This window comes from Natator depressus, chromosome 1 (genome assembly GCF_965152275.1).
Source record: "Natator depressus isolate rNatDep1 chromosome 1, rNatDep2.hap1, whole genome shotgun sequence".
NCBI lineage: Eukaryota > Metazoa > Chordata > Testudines > Cheloniidae > Natator > Natator depressus.
This window is the reverse complement of record NC_134234.1, coordinates 62,634,222-62,657,085: the sequence shown is the minus strand read 5'-3', so window position 1 is coordinate 62,657,085 and position 22,864 is coordinate 62,634,222. Positions and strand designations below refer to the sequence as shown.

The 22,864-nt window shown below is 39.1% G+C and overlaps 1 protein-coding gene across 2 annotated transcripts in view; it reads right to left on the bottom strand.

Annotated features, from left to right (window-relative positions):
- VWA8 (von Willebrand factor A domain containing 8) overlaps positions 1-22,864 on the bottom strand; it is a 285,585-nt gene that overhangs the window by 50,112 nt on the left and 212,609 nt on the right. For both annotated transcript variants that reach the window (XM_074961437.1, XM_074961449.1), the window contains exons 36-37: positions 19,019-19,100; positions 15,209-15,413 (exon numbers count right to left, since the gene is read on the bottom strand). In XM_074961437.1, the coding sequence (XP_074817538.1) occupies positions 15,209-15,413; positions 19,019-19,100 (287 nt within the window). The remainder of the gene's footprint in view (positions 1-15,208; positions 15,414-19,018; positions 19,101-22,864) is intronic.

Genomic DNA, 22,864 nt, shown 5'->3' with positions numbered 1-22,864 from the left:
CGTTTCCCATAGGATGAAGTGTCTCCTTCAGTGTTTGTGTACAAGACTATGGATTTTCCGGGACCTAAACTGTTTAAACTGCAAAAAGGATTTATAAAAATGTTGCCCTAGGCTACATTTAATAGTTCATAAGAACATCTTTTCCCAGAACACTCTCTATATCAACACTATAGTGAATACATATTCAAGAATGCACTGAAATTCTTACTCAGACTAAATTGATATCAAAAGGCAAATCTGCATGTTGCTATTTAAGTACAAAACAGTGTTCTGTGCTGCTCTCTCTCTTTAATGTAAAACAGTTTCTGGTGAAGATATGAAGAAAATGTTTTATAATCAGCATGTGAGTAGAAAACTTTTGGGCAGGAGAGGGACTCAGGCAAAAAAAACCCCTCGCTGCTCTTATTGCTATAGCTATGGGATTTTATCCTGCTTTCATTAAAGTTAATGGAAAAACTTCTACTGAAATCAATAGTGCTGACTTGAGCCCACACGAAAGGATCATTTTCACATAGAAAGGAGTAACAATGTCCATAGTTATCAAGAAAACAATAATGTATGTGTTATTTTGTGTGCTTTCAATGCTGCCCCTAAAGCTACTAACCATCATTATAGTATTAGCGTTAGCGATGGGTGAAATAGTCAGAATGGTTTTGGTGGTGGTGGTTGTTGAAATTTGCCTGGTTTGGATGTTGTGTAATGCCTGTAAAATTGAGGCATTTTTGCAAAATTTCAAAATGATTTGATAATACTTCATGCAAAATGTTTTTCACTATCTGAAGATTGTGAAAATATCTAAAAGACACTTTTGCTTAAAACATTTACCCTTACCAGTTTGAAAAAAGCTACTTTAAGGATAAGGAGGTAAAATGGAGACAAAGTTCATAGAAGCTACAGATGGAATCAAAAAGTCCTCAAGTGCTATCCCAACTCTGGTCTTAATACTATCTTACCCTTACAACAAACATTAATTTAGTAAACACATTATTACTTGTATACACGGAGATTCTGTTAAGTAACATGCCCCAGGTCAAGTAGATGTAGAAACTACATTTCCTGGGTAAAAGCCCAGCCCTATTAAAGTGAATAGGAATTTTGCCATTCACGTCTATCGGACTAGGATTTTATTCCATGACTCTAATGCCTAATTTACCATGCGTTTCTGAATCTGTAAAATGAGGAATAGTATTTCTGACCTCTCTCTTTTTCTGCCTATAGACATTCAAAACCCTGTATATTTTATGCTTTGGTAAATACCACTGCCCCTACTTTACCAATTCTGAAACCAAGACAGAGTGAGGGTTAATTGACTTGCCTGTGAAGCATTCTAGTTTAGAGAATTAGGTATAGGAATGGAAGTCAAGTGACCAGTTTTCTGATCAGTTGCAGTTGTATGACTTTGACCATATCATGTATCTTCTCTGAACCTCTGTATTTCAATCTGTAAAATATGAGGAATAATAACTAGCTGCTAAATGTTTGGAAAGTACTATATAAGTGTGACATGGATGGGAATAGAATCAATGGCTTCCAGGAATGTGTTTAAACCACTAGATCATGTGGATGTGATTGGCACCACCTTCTCACCTTCTCTTCTTTTTCCAAATTCACAAAGGTGAATTTTCATATGAACGTGGCATGTCAAGTTCCTGGATGATTCCTTTCTAACAATTCTCAGTCCACCAATATATCACAAAAATTAAACGTTTCAGGGGGCATGAAATCATGCAAAACCAACGGACAGAAACTTCTGAACAATTTTTGCTAACCATTTTTCATCAACTTTGCTCAACCTTAGCACCTTGAATTGCTCCTACAAAACCTTAGAAGTTGAGTAAACAATTTACAGGGGCAGGAAAGGCAAGAACATGTTTTTTGAATGCCGGTGTTTTCACAGAAAAGAAAAGAAAAGATATCTGGGCAAGAGAAAAGTTGAACTGAACTGACATACTTCAGACACCTTTGAACAAAGAGGCTGTTCAGAAAGCCGAAGACAGGTTCTGTAGCTCCACAACACTAACATTACCAATCTACCCTGGGCAACAATATGGATTTTTTCCTATTTAAGAAATACCACTTATAGCCAGCAGCAATCCAGTGAATACAGATTAGTATAAAAAAGTTTATTAGTATTACATTTCTTATTTATTTCTTTAAATCTTGCATATGAACTATTGCCTTCACTAGATAACCTTTTATTAGTCTTTAACCCAAATCACTGTCTCTTTGCCACTCAGATTTACATATACACGATTTCATTATTAATGCTCCATGTCCAAATCGTCGGTAATACAGCAATGTCCTGGACATTTTGCTATTCTAATTTAGGCACTTTGGTTTACTGCAGGGAGGACAATCATATTAGTGTTCTGCATCTTGTTCTCCTAGGTACAAAATTCCATCCTCCTCTTGTATTATTTTGACATCACATGTTTTGCAGCAGAGATATAACGTGTAGGCAGCAGATGTACCTGAGGGCTAATATACACTGGCAACATGGTTTGTGTAGTCTTGGTGCAGCACTGGGAGAGAGCTCTCCCAGCACTCTAAAAAAAATTCCTTCATTGCTTTGAATTCAGGCTTTCAGAGTGAAATATTTAACCAGATTCAAGAACGATGATTGACCATTTTTATACTCCTGATCTCACCAAGTTGAAATGAGGACTGATTTGCTTGAAAAATTAGCATCTCATGTACTAACTTGGATACCAAAGAATACAGTTTCTTTTAAATTAGCCCAGAGAATCAATAATGGGAACAGAGCTGAAGGGAAGCTAAAGTTTCTGATTTGCAAACAAGGGGGAGATTTTACTTGCAGAAGAAAACTTGAAAGGAACTGCATATGAAAGCAGAAAGATGATAATTTTCCACAGCCTTGGGGCCTGCAAGCTAGACCAGATGTCAAATTTTCCCTTAGAAAGTACAGATCTGAAATACCAGCTTTGTGGAAGAGACTGAACTGTTGGCTTTGTTTTACAGGTGAGCCACCTACGTCTAGTATTACTATAACATATTAAGTGATCTAACATTTTGATACCTTGTGTCTTTACAGTGATTACAGAGTAAGTTTAATAACGGCAGAACTATTATTTGTTTGATAACAGTGTCATCACTCGTGTTGTGAGCTCTAGCCTCTAAGGCCACAGTACTCACTGGTGCAGACAATAGCAATAGCACTGAAGGATAATTTGTTTGGGCAACCGATTATTTTTGCAAGCTACGGTCTCCCACATTTCTAGGGGAAAGAAAGAGGCACTGTGTACTGTATCTACCTGCTCTAGGAGAAAGCTGAGATTATTGTTCCCACTTACCCTTTGTCTGTCTTCTCTAATTAGTTTGTAAAATCTTCAGGGCAGGGACTGTCTTTCATTACGCATTTCTACAGTGCCTACAATGAGACTCTGATTTCAGCTGGCAGCCTTGATGATGATGTCACTGTTTCAGGGTAACTACATCTGTATTCCCCAGCTCTGTGATCCACTCCAGGAGTGCCAGTCAGGTCTCAGGTTTCCAGCCATCACCTGTGTCTGGACTGGGACTCTTTGACCGACTCCCTTCTGAAAAGAGGCACTCTCTCAGAGGACAATGACAATGTTTTTACAAGAGGCCACACAGCTCTTCCAAGCAAGCACATTAATTCATAGGGCAAAAAGCTTTACAGACAAAACATAAAAAACAACAAACAGATTTAAATTCACCCTCTAAACATACCAGAAATCACCCATCTTCCACATGGACAGTCTGACAGACCAACATCCCTTCCAACCCTTCAGCAAGGGTTGGGGCCTCCCCTTGGACAGAAAGGCATGTCCATTTGCTAGGGTTGCTAGGCATCCGGCTTTCGACCAGAACTCCCAGTCAAAAAGGGACCCTGGCTGCTAAAAGTCTGGTTGACTGCAGCTGCCAGCTCCAAGTAGTTCCTGGAAGCAGCCAGCATGTCCCTCTGATTCCTAAGCGCAGGGGCAGCCGGGGGGCTCCGTGTGCTGCCCCTGCCTGAGGCACTGGCACCGCCCTGACCACCGGCTCAGCAGCTCCCATTGTCCTGAAACCGTGGCCAATGGGAGCTGCAGGGGTGGTGCCTGTGGATGGAGCAACCTGGCCTACCCTCCGCCTAGGAGCTGGAGGGACATGGCAGCCACTTCCGGGAGCCGCCTGAGGTAAGCGCCACCCAAAGCCCGCACCCCAACTCCCTACCCCAGCCCTGAGCCCACTCCCGCACCCAATCTCCCTCCCAGAGCTCGCACCCCCTCCCACACCTAAACCCCCAGCCCTGAGCTCCCTCCCGCAGTCAAAACCCCTCAGCCCCAGCCCAGAGACCCCTCTTGCAGCCCAGAGGCCTCACCCCCTCCCGCACCCCAACCCGGTGAAAATGAGTGAGTGAGCGAGGGTGGGGAAGAGCGAGTGATGAAGGGAGGAGGGATGAAGTGAGCAGGGGCGGGGCCTTGGAGAAGGGGTTGGGCGTGGCGGAGCCTTGGGAAGGGGCAGTGCAGAGGTGGGGCAAGGGTGTTCAGTTTTCTGCAACAGAAAATTGGTTGAATCAATGGTTCAACCATTTGTTGAATCAAAAGGCCACAAGTCAGTTCAAGCTCATCTTTTTATATCAAAAGGCCTTTCTTTGTTTCCTAGTCTCTGGAAAACCCAGGATGAACCAGGATATGCAAACCATCCTGAGGGTGGAACTTCTCTGGAATTGTTTAGCCTTTGTGACTTGCCTTAATCCTGGAGGAGCTGTGTTAACCCTTGTCAATGAAATAGAACACAATCATACCTAAACCACTCATACATTTAATACAATGGTCCCCAAAGACATTGCATGGGGTTGCAATATCTGTCTCAGCGATAATGATAATGAATTGAGGGAGGAGCTGAGCTGCTTTCACCCAGTAGTGAGTTTTGAAGTCATGAACGTGTCAGGGTCTCTAGGTTGTTGACTTTCTAGTCTCATTCTCCACATATGTCAGTGACCTGTTTCAGAGGTCAGCACCTATCTGCTATTCCCGCATCTCCTTTAGAGCCAATCACCAGGCCAGGGAGAGGCCATAGAGCCAGAGTGGTGTCAGTCACCATGTTTGGCAGAGATTTCCCATCACTGAGAATCAGGGAGGATCCGGATGGGTCAGAGCTGGAATACCTGGAGCTCATAAAACTGAGAATTCCAGACATTGACTGTGCAGCCTCCACTCAGAGAGTCTGACTAATTCTAAAATCCCCAGTCTTCATCTCTTTCAGAGTCCCTTGTTTTAGCCCACAGAGTGAAATTTGTAGGAATCTGGGGTTCTCCCCACCTGGTCTGACTCCCAGAAATATGGTTATTCCAAATGCATGAAAATTCTGTAATTCATCATTGAATATTTTCTCCATGTAATTTATGCTATTTGTATGTAAGGATATTTAATAGATGAGAATCGTTAGCATTTTTAGCTCACTGATACCCTCATGTGGTCAGAATAAGCAATTATCCTCATAAAAGAAAAATATAGAAAATGTTACCCTTTCAATTAGTGAACAAGAAAGTATAGTAGCTACATGTAGTAAATGATGTCATTTAAATACCTTCCCTTTCATCAGATTCGAAGGATTGCAGCCATGTTCTGCACAAACTTCATGACAAATATGGCATTTAATGTCATAGAAAGGCTCATTTTTCAAGGCAATGTTTTAGAATAAAACTCCCCTCTACCCCTGTCAACACTAACTGAAAAATATTTCAGACAAAGGATAAAATTTTCCAAAGCACTTCAGTGACTCCGGACCCTAACTTTCCTTTTCAAAAGTATTATAGGCTCTTAGGACCCTAAGTCTCGCTGAAAATGGGACTTCAGCTTCTAAAAGCCTAACTCGCTTTTGAAAGGACTTGGGAGCTTTTTATAATTTTACCTCAATTCAACAATCTGGTTTCCAAACTGAGTTGATTCATGTGAACACAAGATTGAACTGATGTCTTTTCTGGATGTAAAGCATGTGCAAGTTGCAATCATATAACAGTCATTAGGTCTCAATAACACCTAACTCTAGAAGTAAATTTGAGCAACTAAGCTTTTTTTGTGCTAAACTTTCTTGAGCAGTATAGTATTTTACAGCTGCAGCAAATTAATGGAAATAATAAATGAGTTGAATAAAAATAAAAGTATTAACCCACTTAAAGGGTGAATAACTTACTATAGAGTCGCTTATGCACAACTGATGAGAGGAAGGAAAAAAGAATGCTCCAAGATTGCCTGAAAATTATGGAGAACTGAGTAAGCAGCTACAACTTATCTGCCCTCAGACTACAGAAGAGGAAAGGGGGACATCTCAGGGGATGAAGGAAAAGACACTGCCATTAAAAAACCAAACCAAAACAAAAAAAACTTTCCAGGATCCTTTTCCTTCAGACATATAAATAATACTGTGAACTTAATGTTGCTTTGGATTTACTCCAAAGTAATTAAGTGTAACTCCCTTGAATTGCATTGTAAGGGGAGATATGATTGCTCTCTATAAATATATCAGAGGGATAAATACCGGAGAGGGAGAGGAATTATTTAAGCTCAGTAACAATGTGGACAGAAAAACAAATGATTATAAACTGGTCATTGGGAAGTTTAGACTTGAAATTAGACAAAGGTTTCTAACCATCAGAGGAGTGAAGTTTTGGAATAGCCTTCCAAGGGAAGTAGTGGGGGCAAAAGACGTATCTGGCTTTAAGATTAAACTCGATAAGTTTATGGAGGAGATGGTATGATGGGATAACATGATTTTGGCAATTAAATGATCTTTAAATATTCATGGTAAATAGGCCCAATGGCCTGTGATGGGATGTTAGATGGAGTGGGATCTGAGTTACTACAGAGAATTCTTTCCTGGGTATCTGGCTGGTGAATCTTGCCCATATGCTCAGGGTTCAGCTGATTGCCATATTTGGGGTCGGGAAGGAATTTTCCTCCAGGGCAGATTGGAAGAGACCCTGGAGGTTTTTCACCTTCCTCTGTAGCATGGGGCACGGGTCACTTGCTGGAGGATTCTCTGCTCCTTGAAGTCTTTAAACCATGATTTGAGGACTTCAATAGCTCAGACATAGGTGAGAGGTTTATCGCAGGAGTGGGTGGGTGAGATTCTGTGGCCTGCATTGTGCAGGAGGTCAGACTAGATGATCATAATGGTCCCTTCTGACCTTAATATCTTTGAATCTATGAAACTATGTGCAAAAGTGTTGCCCGTCTGAGGATCTCAAAGTGCTTTACAACATTAATAAATATACCATCACAGCACCCTGGTGAATTAGCTACCAAGCCCATTTTACAGATGAGGATACCGAGGCATGGACTACTTAAATGACTGACCCCTGGCTCCAACTGAGGTTGCCAGGGATGCTGCCACGGAGTGGGGATCTTGCCAGACCCCTGGGTCTTGGCTCTAGCTTGGGCTCCAGCCACTCGCAGGCTTCCTGCGGAGCTGAGAAGCCTGAAACACTAGCAGGTTTCCAATGGAAACCAGCCTGTGTTGCAGTGAAAGTTTTGTCAAATCTGTAATAGATTTAGTGAAACATTTTACTACAAGGAATTGGCATTTTTCAATGAAACTGTTTCACCTGAAAATTCCCAACGAGCTCTACTGGGAACACAAGACTCAAGACCCCTAAAATTAATCTTCCCTCCTCAATGTGCGATGAGGTTAAGGCTTTGCTGCTTCTCTCAGCTGATCCACCATTAGTCTATGAAAATTCTCACTTTAGTTCCCCCCCCTCACTTTTTTCTCCCATTTCCCCCGCATGGTTTGAACGATTGCTATTTACAATTACGAGGCTTAGATATTGTTTCTGAATTCTAAATCTTTTGTTTTCGTGACTCTGAAGACTAGGCCTCTTTAAGGCTATGTGTACAGTATGAGCTAAGGGTTTGATTTCCCCTGCTCACGTACACATCACCACACTAGCTCTCATCGAACTAGCATGAGTATAAATTGCAGTGTGGCCGCGGTAGTACTGGTAGCGGCAGAGGAGGCATGGCTGAGCTGTGCTGAGTAAAAGCTACAAGAATTTCATTTTTTTCTGGGAGGATGCAGTAAATTTATATCTTCGGACCTGTTATCAGTAACAGAGATTAATTCAACCAGTACTTGGGGTGCATATTTCAGTGGTCTGCATGCACTGTGCTGCATATTTTAGTGCAAAATGGGAAGATTAAAGAATGAAAAGGAGAGTCTCTATTAGCGATCACAATTTCTAATGTATTTTAAATGTTATACAATTGATGGCTTATTATTCACTTGCAGCTAAATCTTGCACCATGTATGCAAAAGGCAGTGAAAAAAGTGCTTTAGTTTTGGTGGGCTGAGGGCAAGATGGGGAGGATGAAGGGAGCCTTCAAGGATTCCATGCACCTAATGGGTAGAGGACTTGGGGAAGGAGTTGGTGGACCACTACTGCATCTCAGAATCAAACAACCCTGTATAGGGGAATGGTGGGAGAGGAGAACAGGAGGTTTAGGGACTACGGCAGCTGTGAGGCTCCTCTTTGTGGTGATTGGAGGGCATGCTATCAAACCCCACAGTGCGCAGCACATTGACCTTTAATAAACTAGGAGTTAACTCTTGCAAGGAAAAACAGATGTATATTTATTTTTCATGTAACTATCTCTATCTCCTACAAATTTTAATGTTCCTTTAAAAACATCAGTCCAAACTAAGGTGGGCCTACAAATACTATTATATCCTAATCACAACTGTCTGGTTATTTCATGGCATTGCTACCGTTCTCTGAGATGTGAAGAGTATCATATAAGGATAAAGTACTAACTTTTCCAGTTCCCTGGGTAAGGGCACAGCCAGATTCATGTTTTGCAGGAACACTGGTTGAGTGTCACATTAATAAAGTGCCAGCTGGCCAGAGCTGAGGCCAAAAAGACCATAACCCTCCGTGATGTTTCTCTTTACTGAAAACAAATAAGTAGAACAATCAACAACTGTTCTTGAGAGGTACGAGTCCACCGAGAGGTGTGGTGGTTGGCACAAAGCACCTTGTCTTGGTGTACAGCTGGATGATCAATAGTCTTCTGTGATGTCCAATTTGATGGGAGTGTGAAGATCAAGATTTCTTCATAAAGTTGGCTGACAAACGTTTTAATGTCTCTACAGAGTAGAGTAGTGGGGGGTCGGACATTCACCTGGTTTGGCCTCTCTGCCATGGGCGGTAAGAGAGACCTGAGGGAGGGTTGTGGCTGCTCTGTGCTTTATGCCCTCCAACAGAAACTGCTTTTCAAAAGACTATGATCTTGTGTACATGATATGCATGTGCACCTACAATGGGATGCACACTGACACATACTTCAAGAAAAACTACTCTACTCTCCAACTACTACTGTTTTTAAAGGAAAGAGCTCTGGTATGGAACAGAGCAGCTCACTTCTGCAACCACTCGTGGTGCCCAGAGCACAGAAACTGCCTTGAATCTAATGGACAAGTTTTCATGGTGGTATTGTCTAGATTGAGACTGTGAGAATTTGGCGACATTTCACAATGGATCACTTAGCACCACAGCCACAAAGAGGAAAATACCATGGAAACATTAGAGTGCATTGGCCGGAGGTCTTCAGTAAGCCACCAGTGGCAGCGTGGTTTTGGATTTTGGGGGTGTGCAATGTGTGGGAAATTTTGTACACATCTTTTGTAATTTTTTAACCCAAGCACTTTATTTGCACTTGTATTCACCAGGGACTGATGTTTCAGATGTTTTATTTAGGCTTCTAAAAGCATTAACATTTTGACTATAATTTTCTACACATGGAATTCTGACCCTGAGTCTAAGTAAAGCAAGTTTCGTGTTCTAGTTTTGGCACCAATTTGCAATAGTAAAATGTGAAGAGTACTGACCATAGGGAATGTTGCTAGATGGCAACTTATCAGAAATGAGTAATTTATTTTAATTCTGTATTTGGAGATGGAAAGCTAGCTCTGAATGTTTCAGGTATATAAAGTACCTGATGTATAATCACATTATTAAACTTTGCACTCCTTCTAAAATGTATCTCAAAGCTTGTTTTTATATAAATACTGTGGTGTGAGTGGAAGAACCCTCAATTCTGAATGTATTGGAAACTAGATGGGACATAAGATTCAACAATGTGCTGTAGGAGACAACCAAGCACTGGGAGAATTTAATAGGACTTAGAATCATAGAATATCAGGGTTGGAGGGGACCTCAGGAGGTCATCTAGTCCAACCCCCTGCTCAAATTAAATCATCCCAGCCAGGGCTTTGTCAAGCCTGACCTTAAAAACCTCTAAGGAAGGAGATTCCACCACCTCCCTAGGTAACACGTTCCAGTGATTCACTATGCTTCTAGTGAAAAAGTTTTTCCTAATATCCAACCTAAACCTCCCCCACTGCAACTTGAGACCATTACTCCTCCTTCTGTCATCTGATGCCACTGAGAACAGTCTAGAGCCATCCTCTTTGGAACCCCCTTTCAGGTAGTTGAAAGCAGCTATCAAATCCCCCCTCATTCTTCTCTTCTGCAGAATAAATAATCCCAGTTCCCTCAGCCTCACCTCATAAGTCATGTGCTCCAGCCCCATAATAATTTTTGTTGCCCTCCGCTGGACTCTTTCCAATTTTTCCACATCCTTCTTTTAGTGTGGGGCCCAAAACTGGACACAGTACTCCAGATGAGGCCTCACCAATGCTGAATAGAGGGGAATGATCACGTCCCTTGATCTGCTGGCAATGCTCCTGCTTATACAGCCCAAAATGCCTTTAGCCCTCTTGGCAACAAGGGCACACTGTTGACTCGTATCCAGCTTCTCGTCCACTGTAACCCCTAGATCCTTTTCTGCAGAACTGCTGCCTAGCCACTCGGTCCCTAGTCTGCAGCTATGCATGGGATTCTTCCGTCCTAAGTGCAGGACTCTGCACTTGTCCTTTTTGAACCTCATCAGATTTCTTTTGGCCCAATCCTCTAATTTATCTAGGTCCCTCTATATCCTATGACTACCCTCCAACATATGTACCACTCCTCCCAGTTTAGTCTCATATGCAAACTTGCTGAGGGTGCACTCCATGCTATCCTCCAGATCGCTAATGAAGATATTGAACAAAATCAGCCCCAGGACCGACCCCTGGGGCACTCCACTTGATACTGGCTGCCAACTAGACATGGAGCCATTGATCACTACCCGTTGAGCCCGACGATCTAGCCAGCTTTCTATCCACCTTATAGTCCATTCATCCAGCCCATACTTCTTTAACTTGCTGGCAAGAATACTGTGGGAGACCATATCAAAAGCTTTGCTAAAGTCAAGGAATAACACGTCCACTGCTTTCCCCTCATCCACAGAGCCAGAGTCTTTTCTATCTCTAATTTCTAGGTCTGCCCTCTAATAGGCACCAACTAAATTTACTGAGGGTTCTGTGTACATTGCCCTAAAACATTTAGGGTAAGTTTTTTTTCTTTTAAAAATGAGTGCCTAAAGGAAAGCTTCTAAGCCCATACTTAGGCACCTCATAAAGTGGCCAGATTTTCAAAAGTGCTGGACTCCCAGAACATCTAGTAACTCCATTGACATAAATGGGTGTCCAGCGCTTTTGAAAATCTGAACACTTTACTGGTTGCCTAAATATGATCTTAGAAGCCTAACTTCAGACACCCAGATGTAAACATTTTGGCATACTATATAAAACCCCCAACACACACAGAGTCCAAACATTTTATGAAATAGGGAAAATTTCTGATTACATTTTAACATGTAATTTTACTTTTAGAAACTATTTTTTGTAGCCTCATGGTTTCAGCAGTTTGAACACTGTTGAGTGTGTATACAATACAAAACAAATATTGACTGATTTGAAGGCTAACAAAAGATTACACCACTGGATCTCAATTGATGAATACAAAGGCGAAATGGAACAGTTGTGTTTTTGCCTAAAACCTATCCATATTTGTTTAGCCTTGTGGACTGCTGTAGCTAAAGAAAGTTCGGAGGAAGTCCTTGTTGACATTTTATTTAAATACTGTTTGCTTTCCATTTGTTTGGCCGCTTATGTGCATACTGCCTGTTTCTGAGGTTTAATGCCTGCTTGCGGAAACCAAAGCACAAGTCCAGAAGCTAAAACTAAAACTGGTTTGGAGGCCTGTTCTCAGCTATCAGAACATACTTCCTATCAGAGACTTCAAACCATTTTGCTTCAAAGGACAGAAGCCTAGCAGACATGTTGTGTTGTTCGGTGGAGGGGTCAGAAACGTCTCATTAAATACCCGGGAAAAGTCCAACAACTTGAACAAATGTGATCTGCAAGACACTTTTGATTCTTCAAATGTGCGTATTAAGCAATATTTTGATGCAGCTTTTTTAGCAGAGCAGCTTGTCAGTATCTCCTGAGGCCAAGGTTAAATTCACATTTCTTATTTCTTGCTTACTTTCAGATAGGGTAATAATTTTTACTTTTGATAGGGGATAACTTGAGAACATATTTATGCATTGCAATATCATCCCTTAGCTTATGAAAATAAATGCCATGTATAAAACAAAGCTATTATGTCTATGTCCATTAAAAGGCTAACCGCATATGGAAAAAGGGCCTTCTCACTTCCCCACACCAGGTAAACTTATATTTCACAATGTGCACATATTGCGTGCCAACATTTTTAAAAAAAGATACGTTAAATGCTAAACGATAAATTATTTACTTGCTGCTCTATAAAATGCTGTGTGCTGAAAATAATGCATTTTGCAGCAAGTTTGATTTGTAATCAAAATCCTGACCTTTTAAAAAAAAGTAATATAAAGTTGAAAAATGTGCAGAAATGAATATGGTCTGAATTTGCAGACCAAAATGTAGGGTTTCTTCTCAGCCTTTCAGTTCAAATCAATGTTATATAATTTTAAAATCTGACAGTGCCCTGATAGGAGACGTATCTCCTGCATTGTCAGAAGGAAGAAGTAGATGTGCTAACAGGATTTTTCTAACTTTTAGAATCTTATAGCCAACAAAAACGTGGCAATGTGTCTTGTAGTTAGGAAGATTTGGTGTCAAGAGAACTAAATTCTATGACTAATTTGCCATTAAATTACTCTGTGAGCTTGGGAAAATCCTGTAGCCTTTCTGTAATAATTATTACTCAATGTTGTAATATGCTTTGACATTTTCAGATGAAGTATACTTCGCAAGCACAAAGTAGATTTTTTTTAAATATTCAGCTGAGTTGACTGAAATTATAGTAATTCGATGAGACTGAATCAAAAGAGAGCTACAGAACAAACAAACTAAAGCCAGTAATCCTGACACTGTTCTTCCAAGATAAGAACAGTGATATTTTGTTATTAACCACATCAACGAAAAACAACAAGGAGTCCGGTGGCACCTTAAAGACTAACAGATTTATTTGTTATAAATAAATCTGTTAGTCTTTAAGGTGCCACTGGACTCCGCGTTGTTTTTATGGGCACAGACTAACACGGCTACCCCTCTGATACTTGGTACACCTCAGCCAAAATACTCTGGTTAAAACCGACTACATTTGGCCATTAGATGGCACTAGCACTACTTTACTGACAATGGAAATGTCTGGCATTGGTAAAGCAATAAATAACAACACAAATGTTGGTACTGAAAGAGTGTTTTCTTTTCTCATGACTTTTATGAAAGGCATTTGCTCCAGTAACAAGAATATGTTAGTGGTTGCACAAATTTCTATAAATACAGAACATCTTGTGGAATGGGAGTTGGGGGTAGGAAGAGAGAGTGAAAGGAGAATTATACTTTCTGCCTACTAAATCCAATTTATACTTTGGGCTACTGGATCTCTTGAAAATAATGTGGAAAGATTTAATTTAGAAAAGATTAAATCTACTGTCACATTTGAAAGTGCTGGAAAAGGGGTTATACAGATTGATGAAAACTGAAATAATTATAATTACATATAAAGATTACAATTCCTTTTTGTGCAAAGAGACAAAAAGGGAGTAACATATTTATGGCCACATGGGGCTATATAGAGATTGATATACTGCACAGCATGGCTACTTGGAAATTTATGGCAAAAGCTGGAATAGAACTCAAATCCTTCTGAACCTCATGTCCTACTGATTCAAGTATAGGAAAACCTCTTTTAACTGTTTACAGTATACAGATTATGAGACAGTTGAATAGTGCTGATTCTGTCCATTATATTGCTGCAGTGCACATACACACTAGCTGATACATGTATATGTATTTTGTGTGTGCGCACGCATGCCTATACACACACAGTACTCACAGATATTTATATATTTTTTTACTTACATGTTGTATATTGTCATTATCTACAAATCTATTCAGCAATGGAATTTTTGAGACACTTACAATTTGGCCCAATCTGCCTAAATTCTCATGGGGACAGCAAAAGACACCACTCTCGAAACTGGACCGTTCTCCGCAACGTTTCAAGTTCCTTTTCGAAAGTATGGAGGTGGTACAGCGCTTAAAACAATTCCCAATAATTTCTTTGATTAGTGGAAAAATACCTATTTTGGAAATAGCTGAAATATTTTCACTGAAACTTTAAAAAAAAAATCTATCATGAGGCAGAAGGCAAGCTTGGAAAATTTCAGCCCAAATGGTTAAAGTCTAGTAAAAATGCAAACTGAAAACAGGAGGATTTCCTGGAAATGTTAGGCAACTACCAGAACGTAAGAACAGCCATATTGAGTCAGACCAGTCGTCCATCTGGCCCAGCATCCTGTCTTCTAACAGTGGCCAGAGCCAGATGCTTCAAAGGGAACGAACAGAAAAGGGCAACTTCGAGTGCACTATCCCGTTGTCCAATCCCAGCTTTTGGTAGTTGGAGGTTTAGGATACCTGGACCATGGGGTTGTATCCCTGTCCATTTCAGCTAATAGTCATTGATGGACCTATCCTACATGAACTTATCTAATTCTTTTTTAATCCAGTTATACCTTTGACCTTCAGAACATCTCCTGGCAACGTGTTCCACAGGTTGACTGCACTGTGTGAAGAAGTACTTCCTTTTGTTTGTTTTAATCCTGCTGCCTACTATCAGTTCCACCTATAATAAGCTCTTAAAAGACCACATGATTTTTCTGCAAAAAGATCTATTTGATTTTTGTTGCTGGTCTAGGTCTAATTCTACTTCATGATACTTTTCATCACAATTTATTTTTTAAACAACCTAGAAACTTCAACTCACTGGCAATGTTTTGTTAATGTTTTTAACTTGAGATTTTTAAAGTCCTACCTGCACAGGTCTACCATCCTCTTGTCCAATCATGTTTCTCCAGTCCTGCAGAGAGCGCTGTAGGCTGTCAAGTCCTGTCTCCCAAAGCCTGACACTGCCTCCCATATCCACTGTAACCAAACCTACTTTGCCCAGTGGCGCCAACAGAACGTCTGTGTCCGAGATCTTTGACAGCCATGATGTATATGGTGAGAGAGACACTGATCTGAAAAATAAAGCCAAATATGGTTTATCTAACAGTCACAATTGACACTAGAGAGAATATTTCTGTAGCCATGGTGCCAATTTTAAAAAATACCCTTGAGCAAGATCACAGAAAGCTGTATAGTAGTGAATATGATCCATCGACAATCCAAGTGAGATCAAGACTGGACCTGGTAGTCCCACTATATTACCCAAAGCACACCACATACTCGAACTAGATAGGGTGGAAAGATGTTTGCATAATACTGATAGCTGAATAAAAGATAGCTAAGACAAATGTAGCTGTATAAGTACCCTCTCTCTACAATCTATTTTAAGGAGATCAGTCCTCTTGTTAGAGAGAACAAGGGGGGATGAAATAACCAGGTCAAACAGGAAGCAAGCAACACAGAAAATCTGGAAAATAGGGAAGTTGAGCAGAAATCCAAAAGAGCATTTGTATCCTGACTGTTATAACCTCTAAGAATGACCTTCATTCAGGTGCCAGCAGCAAAGTTATTAGTGATCCCAAACTTATCATGCTGGGAATTACAGGAAGGCTCAGAGAAGAGAAATAAAAGATACGATAAAATTATGATTATAAAAATATTTGGCAAGGGAAAACAGAAAAGTACAAAATAAATGGGAAAGAACCCAATAGTAACTTTGGAAAATAACTTGAAATAATACGGAAAATTTCTCTAAGACCTGGTTTACACACTAAGTGGCACCGATTTAATTAAAGGTGTGAAGTTAAAATGATTTAAGCCTTGTCTACATAGGAAGTTACTGCGAGGGAAACCAGGGTGTGAATCTACAGCATACCCGCTTGCTGCACAGTAACTTACGATGTAGACACAGCTATGGTGCACTGAAGTCTTAGAGTACGGCTTGGCTTACTACTACTTGAAATCGTAGTACACCAAGCCAAACTCCAGGACTTTCAGTGCACTGTAACTGTGTCTGCATGGGAAGTTACTGTGCAGCAAGCTGGTATGCTGTAGATTCACACTGTGGCTTGCCATGTAGATAAGGCCTAAATTGATCTGGTGCAACTTAAGGTTATATAGGTTTAAGAATCCCTTAAATCAGTTCATCTTAAATCAGCTTGTAATCATCTTAAACTGAACTGATTTAAAGACTCTTAAATCCCACACTAGGAGAGGTTGTATCAGTTTAACTAAATAGGTTTCTATCCAATTTAATTTGCATGTAGACTGTATGCAGACAAGGTTTATCATCTAAATAATGTGAAATTAAATTAGTACAGCTAAATAACATGATGGTGGGACTAGTTTCATGCCACAAAACTGTCTGCATTACCACACGCAGTAGTTAGCACCATGTATCATGATCTTAACCCAGAAGGAAAACTCTGAAACCTTGATTCAAAAAAGCATCCTTAGGTGGGTAAGAATGCAAGCATGGGCTTACGACGCAATGAAATGAATGTTAAGGCTGAAAGAGATATCAGTGGAGCCCTGTTAATACCCAGAAACAATATTACCTTTCTTTAAAGACATTCTAAATTTCTTAAAACATACAAAAATTACAAAGAGTGGAAATGAATAATTTGGGGATCCAGTCTGTTTTTTACTACTGTATTATCCTGCATTGTTCACCATCATCCCACCTGATTGATCGTGCCAATCTGACCTAAACTTTGCCCCTTTAGTTTATTCTGTAACATAAATGTGCTGTTGGATGTATGCTATTGATTTTATGTATTGTTTATTAAATGTGTAGTAAATATTTCAAGAGGAATACAGTCCCATGTTAAGTTGTCAGAGTTCTATAATTTTTTTATTGTGTAATGTGTTGGAGTAAACAAATATTTTCATGGACAGAATTGGAATGATTGATCTGTTTGGTGTTATGAAATGCGCTAATAATAGTGATGCAATAACGTTATGTAGTGATATGTAGGTCCTGAAAGTTTGTTATTTTAACTATTTTAAATATATGGTGTAGCAACTAACATACCTAGTTTTCTGTAGTTAGGAATGTTTTAGTATATGTTTGTGTTATAGGGCATTAGAAATTAACCCTTAAAAAGGAAATGGAATTTATAATCTATTTGGACCTTTGAACATATTTTTGAAAACTTTAACAGGCAGAATATGCTGACACAACATGTGGCATATGTAATTTCAGACAGAAAGTTAACTTTTGGGGGATGTTTTGGGAGTTTGAAAATAGGGCTTATAATGGAAAACTAGCTTCAGTCTCACTTATGAAGCACCTATCACTGCTCCATAATAAGAAGCAACTCCGGAACCAAAAAGGTTCTGAATATAAGCTACCCACCCAGATTTGGAGGAAAGACCCAAACAGGACTTTCATCTGTATTACTATGAATTCATGCCTTTTAACCTATGTGCTGAGGCCCTGCAAACAATGCATTTCCCTGCCAAATGCTCTCTACAGATTGATAGGACAAAAGATCTAGCTGCAGATTTGCTCTTTGGCTGAATATATTCAGAACTTTTAGGTTATGCAAACCATGAGAAACATGGATGAACAATCATTTTTAGATAAAACTACACTGTACTATAAATAGAAATGTAGATTGCTCATTTACATAGTGGATTCCATTAAAAAAACCTACACTAAAGAATGTTAGTGATGCAAAATGAAGCATTCAAAATTCAGGAAATAATTCCAAATGTACCCTCAAAGTTCAATTGGAAGGAAGCAGAATACATTTAAAATCTGGTCTCATTCCATACATGCTCTTAAAGATCATATGGAATGAGACAGGTTTTTTTAAAATCAATATAATATTTCATACATTTTGGCTATACACACATGTGCAGTACCAATGAAAAGTTGGGAGACTGTTATTCAAGGAAACCTTTATCATTGTGAAAAATGACAATTCATAAGCAAAGTATGCTTTTAAAATTACACTTTGCACTTGCTGAAGATGAATTTATTAACGTAGGCTGTCAGGTACTATAACGTGGAGGCCATACAATCTATCTAAGGTACTCATATGGCCTCACAATTTTTAAGGTGTTTATCATCCAACACCCCTGTGAGGCAAGAAACTGCATTTTACAGACAGGGAACTGAGGCAAAGACAGACTTAAGTGATTTTCCCAAGATCACACAGGAAGTCTAGTGGAGCAGGAACTTGGAGCTCAGGTCCCCCTACCACCGGACTGTCTTTCCTCTCTATATTAGACCCTGGAGAGATAGAAATATGAAGACGAGAAGGGACAGATGAAAAGAGAGAAGGAAGGAAGCAAGGAAGATGAGGAGACAAAGGGTGAGACAGGAGAAGAGAGGAAATGGGGAGGGGAGAAAAAGGAGAAGAGGAAGGTGCCTCTAATATCAATTGCTAACACAAATTTTTTTCCTGGGTACCAGCTAATGGATAAATACAACTTTTTAATAGAGGGGTACACCATACACAGTTGCTGAAGAGTTCTGCACATTGGAGTAAAAATTACTTTCACAACGTTAAATAATCCAATAGATAATAAGGAAAGAGTGTACCGAAAACCCACCCATGCGTCACACAGAAAATATAAAAGCAAATATCTATTCTAAATAATAGAGCTTAATGAATTGTATTTGTTATTCCTACAAGATGAGGCTGTTTTACTGATGGAAATCAGATACCTGGGAATAGGGATGTATTTAAGTTTCTTTGAATTAAGGTCTGTTACTTCCAGATATCCAGCTGTTTGTGGAGGAGCGATATCTGCAGATAAATACATTTGTTAAAGAAAATTACTTTAGCTACATCATTAAAAAAAATTACACTTGTATCTATCAGATTAAATTTAAACATACATTATATAGGACATAACAGAAAATGATAAACTTTCAAATTAAATGTAGGTCTATACATTGCATTTATTGAATTTTATTACTGATATAATAGTCAGCAAATTAGGAGGCCACAATAATAAAAGAGCAACGTTGTACAGTGCAGTGGATGTCAAAACAAATAAAGTCCTGGTCACAAAAATGCCCATCAGGCATTATTGCAACCTCTACCTCATTTCTTTTACCTGTCATTGAAGATAATTCATATTGTTCATCTGACTGACAGTATATTTGTGGAGCATTTCAAAACACAGTGCTTTTAAAAATCTTGAAAATCGCAAGGTACATATTAACTGTGAGGTAATTTTTTAAATTAAATCTGCTGCCTATTAATTTAATCAGGTGACCCCTGGTTTTTGTATTGCGTGAAAGGGTAAATAACACATCTCTGCTCATTTTGTCCACACCATTGATGATTTTATAGGCCTCTATCATATTGCCCCTTAGTTGTCTCTTTTCTAAGCTGAACAGCCCTAATTCTTTTAGTCTCTCCTCCTATTCAGATCATTTATGAATATATTGAACAGTACAGATCCTCTCCCCACTGTGAAAACTGACCATTTATTCCTACCCTTTGTTTCCTTCTTTTAACCAGTTATGGATCCATGAGAGGACCTTCCCTCCTATCCCATGACTCCTTACTTTGCTTAAGAGCCTTTGTTGGGTGACCTTGTCAAAGGATTCCTGAAAATTCAAGTATATATATCCTGGATCACCCTTGTCCACATATTGGTTGACCCCAGCAAGGAATTCTAATATACTGATGAGGCATGATTTCCCTTTACAAAAGCCAGACTGACTCCTTCCCAGCATATTGTGTTCATCTCTGTGTCTGATAAGTCTATTCTTTACTATAGTTTCAACCAATCTGCCCGGGTCTGAAGTTAGGCTTACCAGCTCATAATTACCAGGATCGCCTCTAGAGGTTTTTAAAAATCAGCGTCACATTAGCTATCTACCAATCACCTGGTACGCAATAAGTTACATACCACAGTTAGTAGTTCTGTAATTTCATATTTGAGTTCCTTCAGAACGCTTGGGGAATACCAATACCAAACATAACTTATTAATGTTTAGCTTGTTCCAAAACTTCCTCTACTGACACCTCAATTTGGGACAGTTCTTCAGATATGTCAACTGAAAAGATGGCTCTGGTGTGGTAATCTCTCACATCCTCTGTATTAAAGACCGATGCTCCGTTAGCATCTCAAATCGTTCAGTTGCCCTACAGATTGTTTGGCAGGCTTCCTGTTTCTGATGTACTTAGTTTTATGCTTGTTAGATTTTGTGTCTTTTGCTAGTTGCTCTTCAAATTCTTTTTTGGCCTGCCTAATTATACTTGTACACTTGACTTGCCAGAGTTCTGTTTCTTTCTATTTTCCTCAGTACATTTGACTTTCAATTTTTAAAAGATGTCTTTTTGTTTCTAACCACCTCCTTTACTCTGTTTAGCCACGCTGGCAGTTTTTGGTCCTGTTTTTGTTTTATTTGAAGTATACATATAGTTTGAGCCTCTGTTATGGTGTTTTTAAAAAGTTTACATGCAGCTTGCAGGCATTTCACTCTTGTGACTGTTCCTAGCATCCTCATTTTCCTGCAGTTCTCCTGTTTGAAGTGAAAGGCTACTGCGGTGTGTTTCTTTGGTATTCTCCTGCTCCCCACCCCCGGGGATGTTACATTTAAATATTTATGGTTGCTATTACCGAGCGGTTCAGCTTTCGTCACGTTATAGACCAGATCGTGCTTACACTTAGGACTATACCAAGAACTACCTGTCTCCTTGTGGGTTCCAGGACTAGCGACTCCAAGAAGCAGAAATTTTATTCTGCATTCCATCCTGAGGTGACATGTTCCCAGTCAATATGGGAATAGTTGAAATCCCCCATTATTACTGGGTTTTCAGTTTTTGTATCCTCTCTAATCTCCCTGGACATTCCACAATCATGTCACCATCCTGGTAAGGTGGTCAGTAGCATATGCCTACTGCTATATGCTTATTATTGAAACATGAAATTTCTATCCATAGAGAGCCTATGTAAATAAGATTTTTACTATATTTGACTCTATGCTTTCTTTCACATATAGTGCCATGCCCCCACCACTCTGACCTACTTTGTCATTGCTATATATTTTGTACCTTGGTGTTTCCACATCCTATTGATCATCATAATTCCAAAAACTTTCTCTGATGCCTATTATATCAATATCCTAATTTAATATCAGGTCCTCATCTGCACCCATATTTATTTTTAGACTTGTATTTGTATACAAGCTTTTATAATATTTGTCAATATTTAGTTGTCTGCCTTCATGTGATGTGGTAGAAGTAAGCAGTTATTTTAAATCCATACCCAGTAAATGATAAATGCACAAGTCCATGTTTGCCCTTAAGTAGCCCTAATTTACACATCCTTGCTTTCAGACTTAATAAGTATATTACTGAAATATGACACGATCCCTTACCTATGTTTATATTTTGACGGCACAGATTTATTTGGTATTCTTTGGAGAGTTAATTATTTGCCCCCCTTTTTTTTTTTTAAATATAGCTATTATCTAAGTTACCAGTTCCAATGAAATAAAGAACAACTTCTTTGTTTGCTGCTGCTGGAACAATCTTGACAAAATGTATTGCACTGTGTTAGAATCTGGCTGAAGTATTTTAAATTCTTAATAGAAATGGAAGGCTGTGTGCCAAAACTGACCAGTTACTGGGGAGGATAGGAAAAGTAGGGCTACACACCAAATTCCAGTTATTTCAATTTGGCTGGATACTTAGAACAAATATTTTTTGTTTTTTTATTATAACAAATTGCAACAGTTGCTGAATCAGCATTCTACAGCATTTGCTCATGCATAAAGCCAAGCTTACAGTGATTTTTAATGATTGTTTTATATGCAACTTTCTTCTGTTTCACATGACAACTCAGTTTTGCAGAATAAATGGTGTGAATAAGCAACCTTCTGCTACACATACAAGCTCAAAAATGTAAGAGGCATGTATTTTATCCCTGAAATCAAAGTAGATTTCACATATCAGAATGAGTGAGTCAGCCACAATAAAAGAATATTAATCATTTGAGTGGTTTAAAAATAAAATACACTTAAATAATAACAAAATAAAACACTAATCAATTTAAAAAGAAGTACATTACATTAAAGCAATCTGTTTTTATTAGGGAAATTATATATAAACAGGGAAATTATAAAATTAGGGAAATTATATATAAATTGTATATAAACATTCATCCACAAAATATAATAAATAGTCAAATGTGATTTTCCTGGGAAGCAGATAAGGAAATACAATAATATCCCATTTGGCAGATGAGGAAACTGAGGCAGATACATTAAATGATTTCCCAAGGCAACATGGCAAATCAATGGAAGAAAAGCAGTTAGACTCAGGAATTGCATATGCTCAATATAATAAAAATATTTTGTTCTACTATGCCACTTTCCATCCACAGATGCGAAGGCACTTTACAAACATTTGTGGATTAAGCTTACAACACCCCGATGATGTACTGGCACAGAGAAATGAAGTGATTTGCCAAAGGCTACACAAGGAATCTGTAGCAGATTTACCTGTGCCTGAACCTCACGAACACCCCTTCTACCTTAGAGCATGTACGT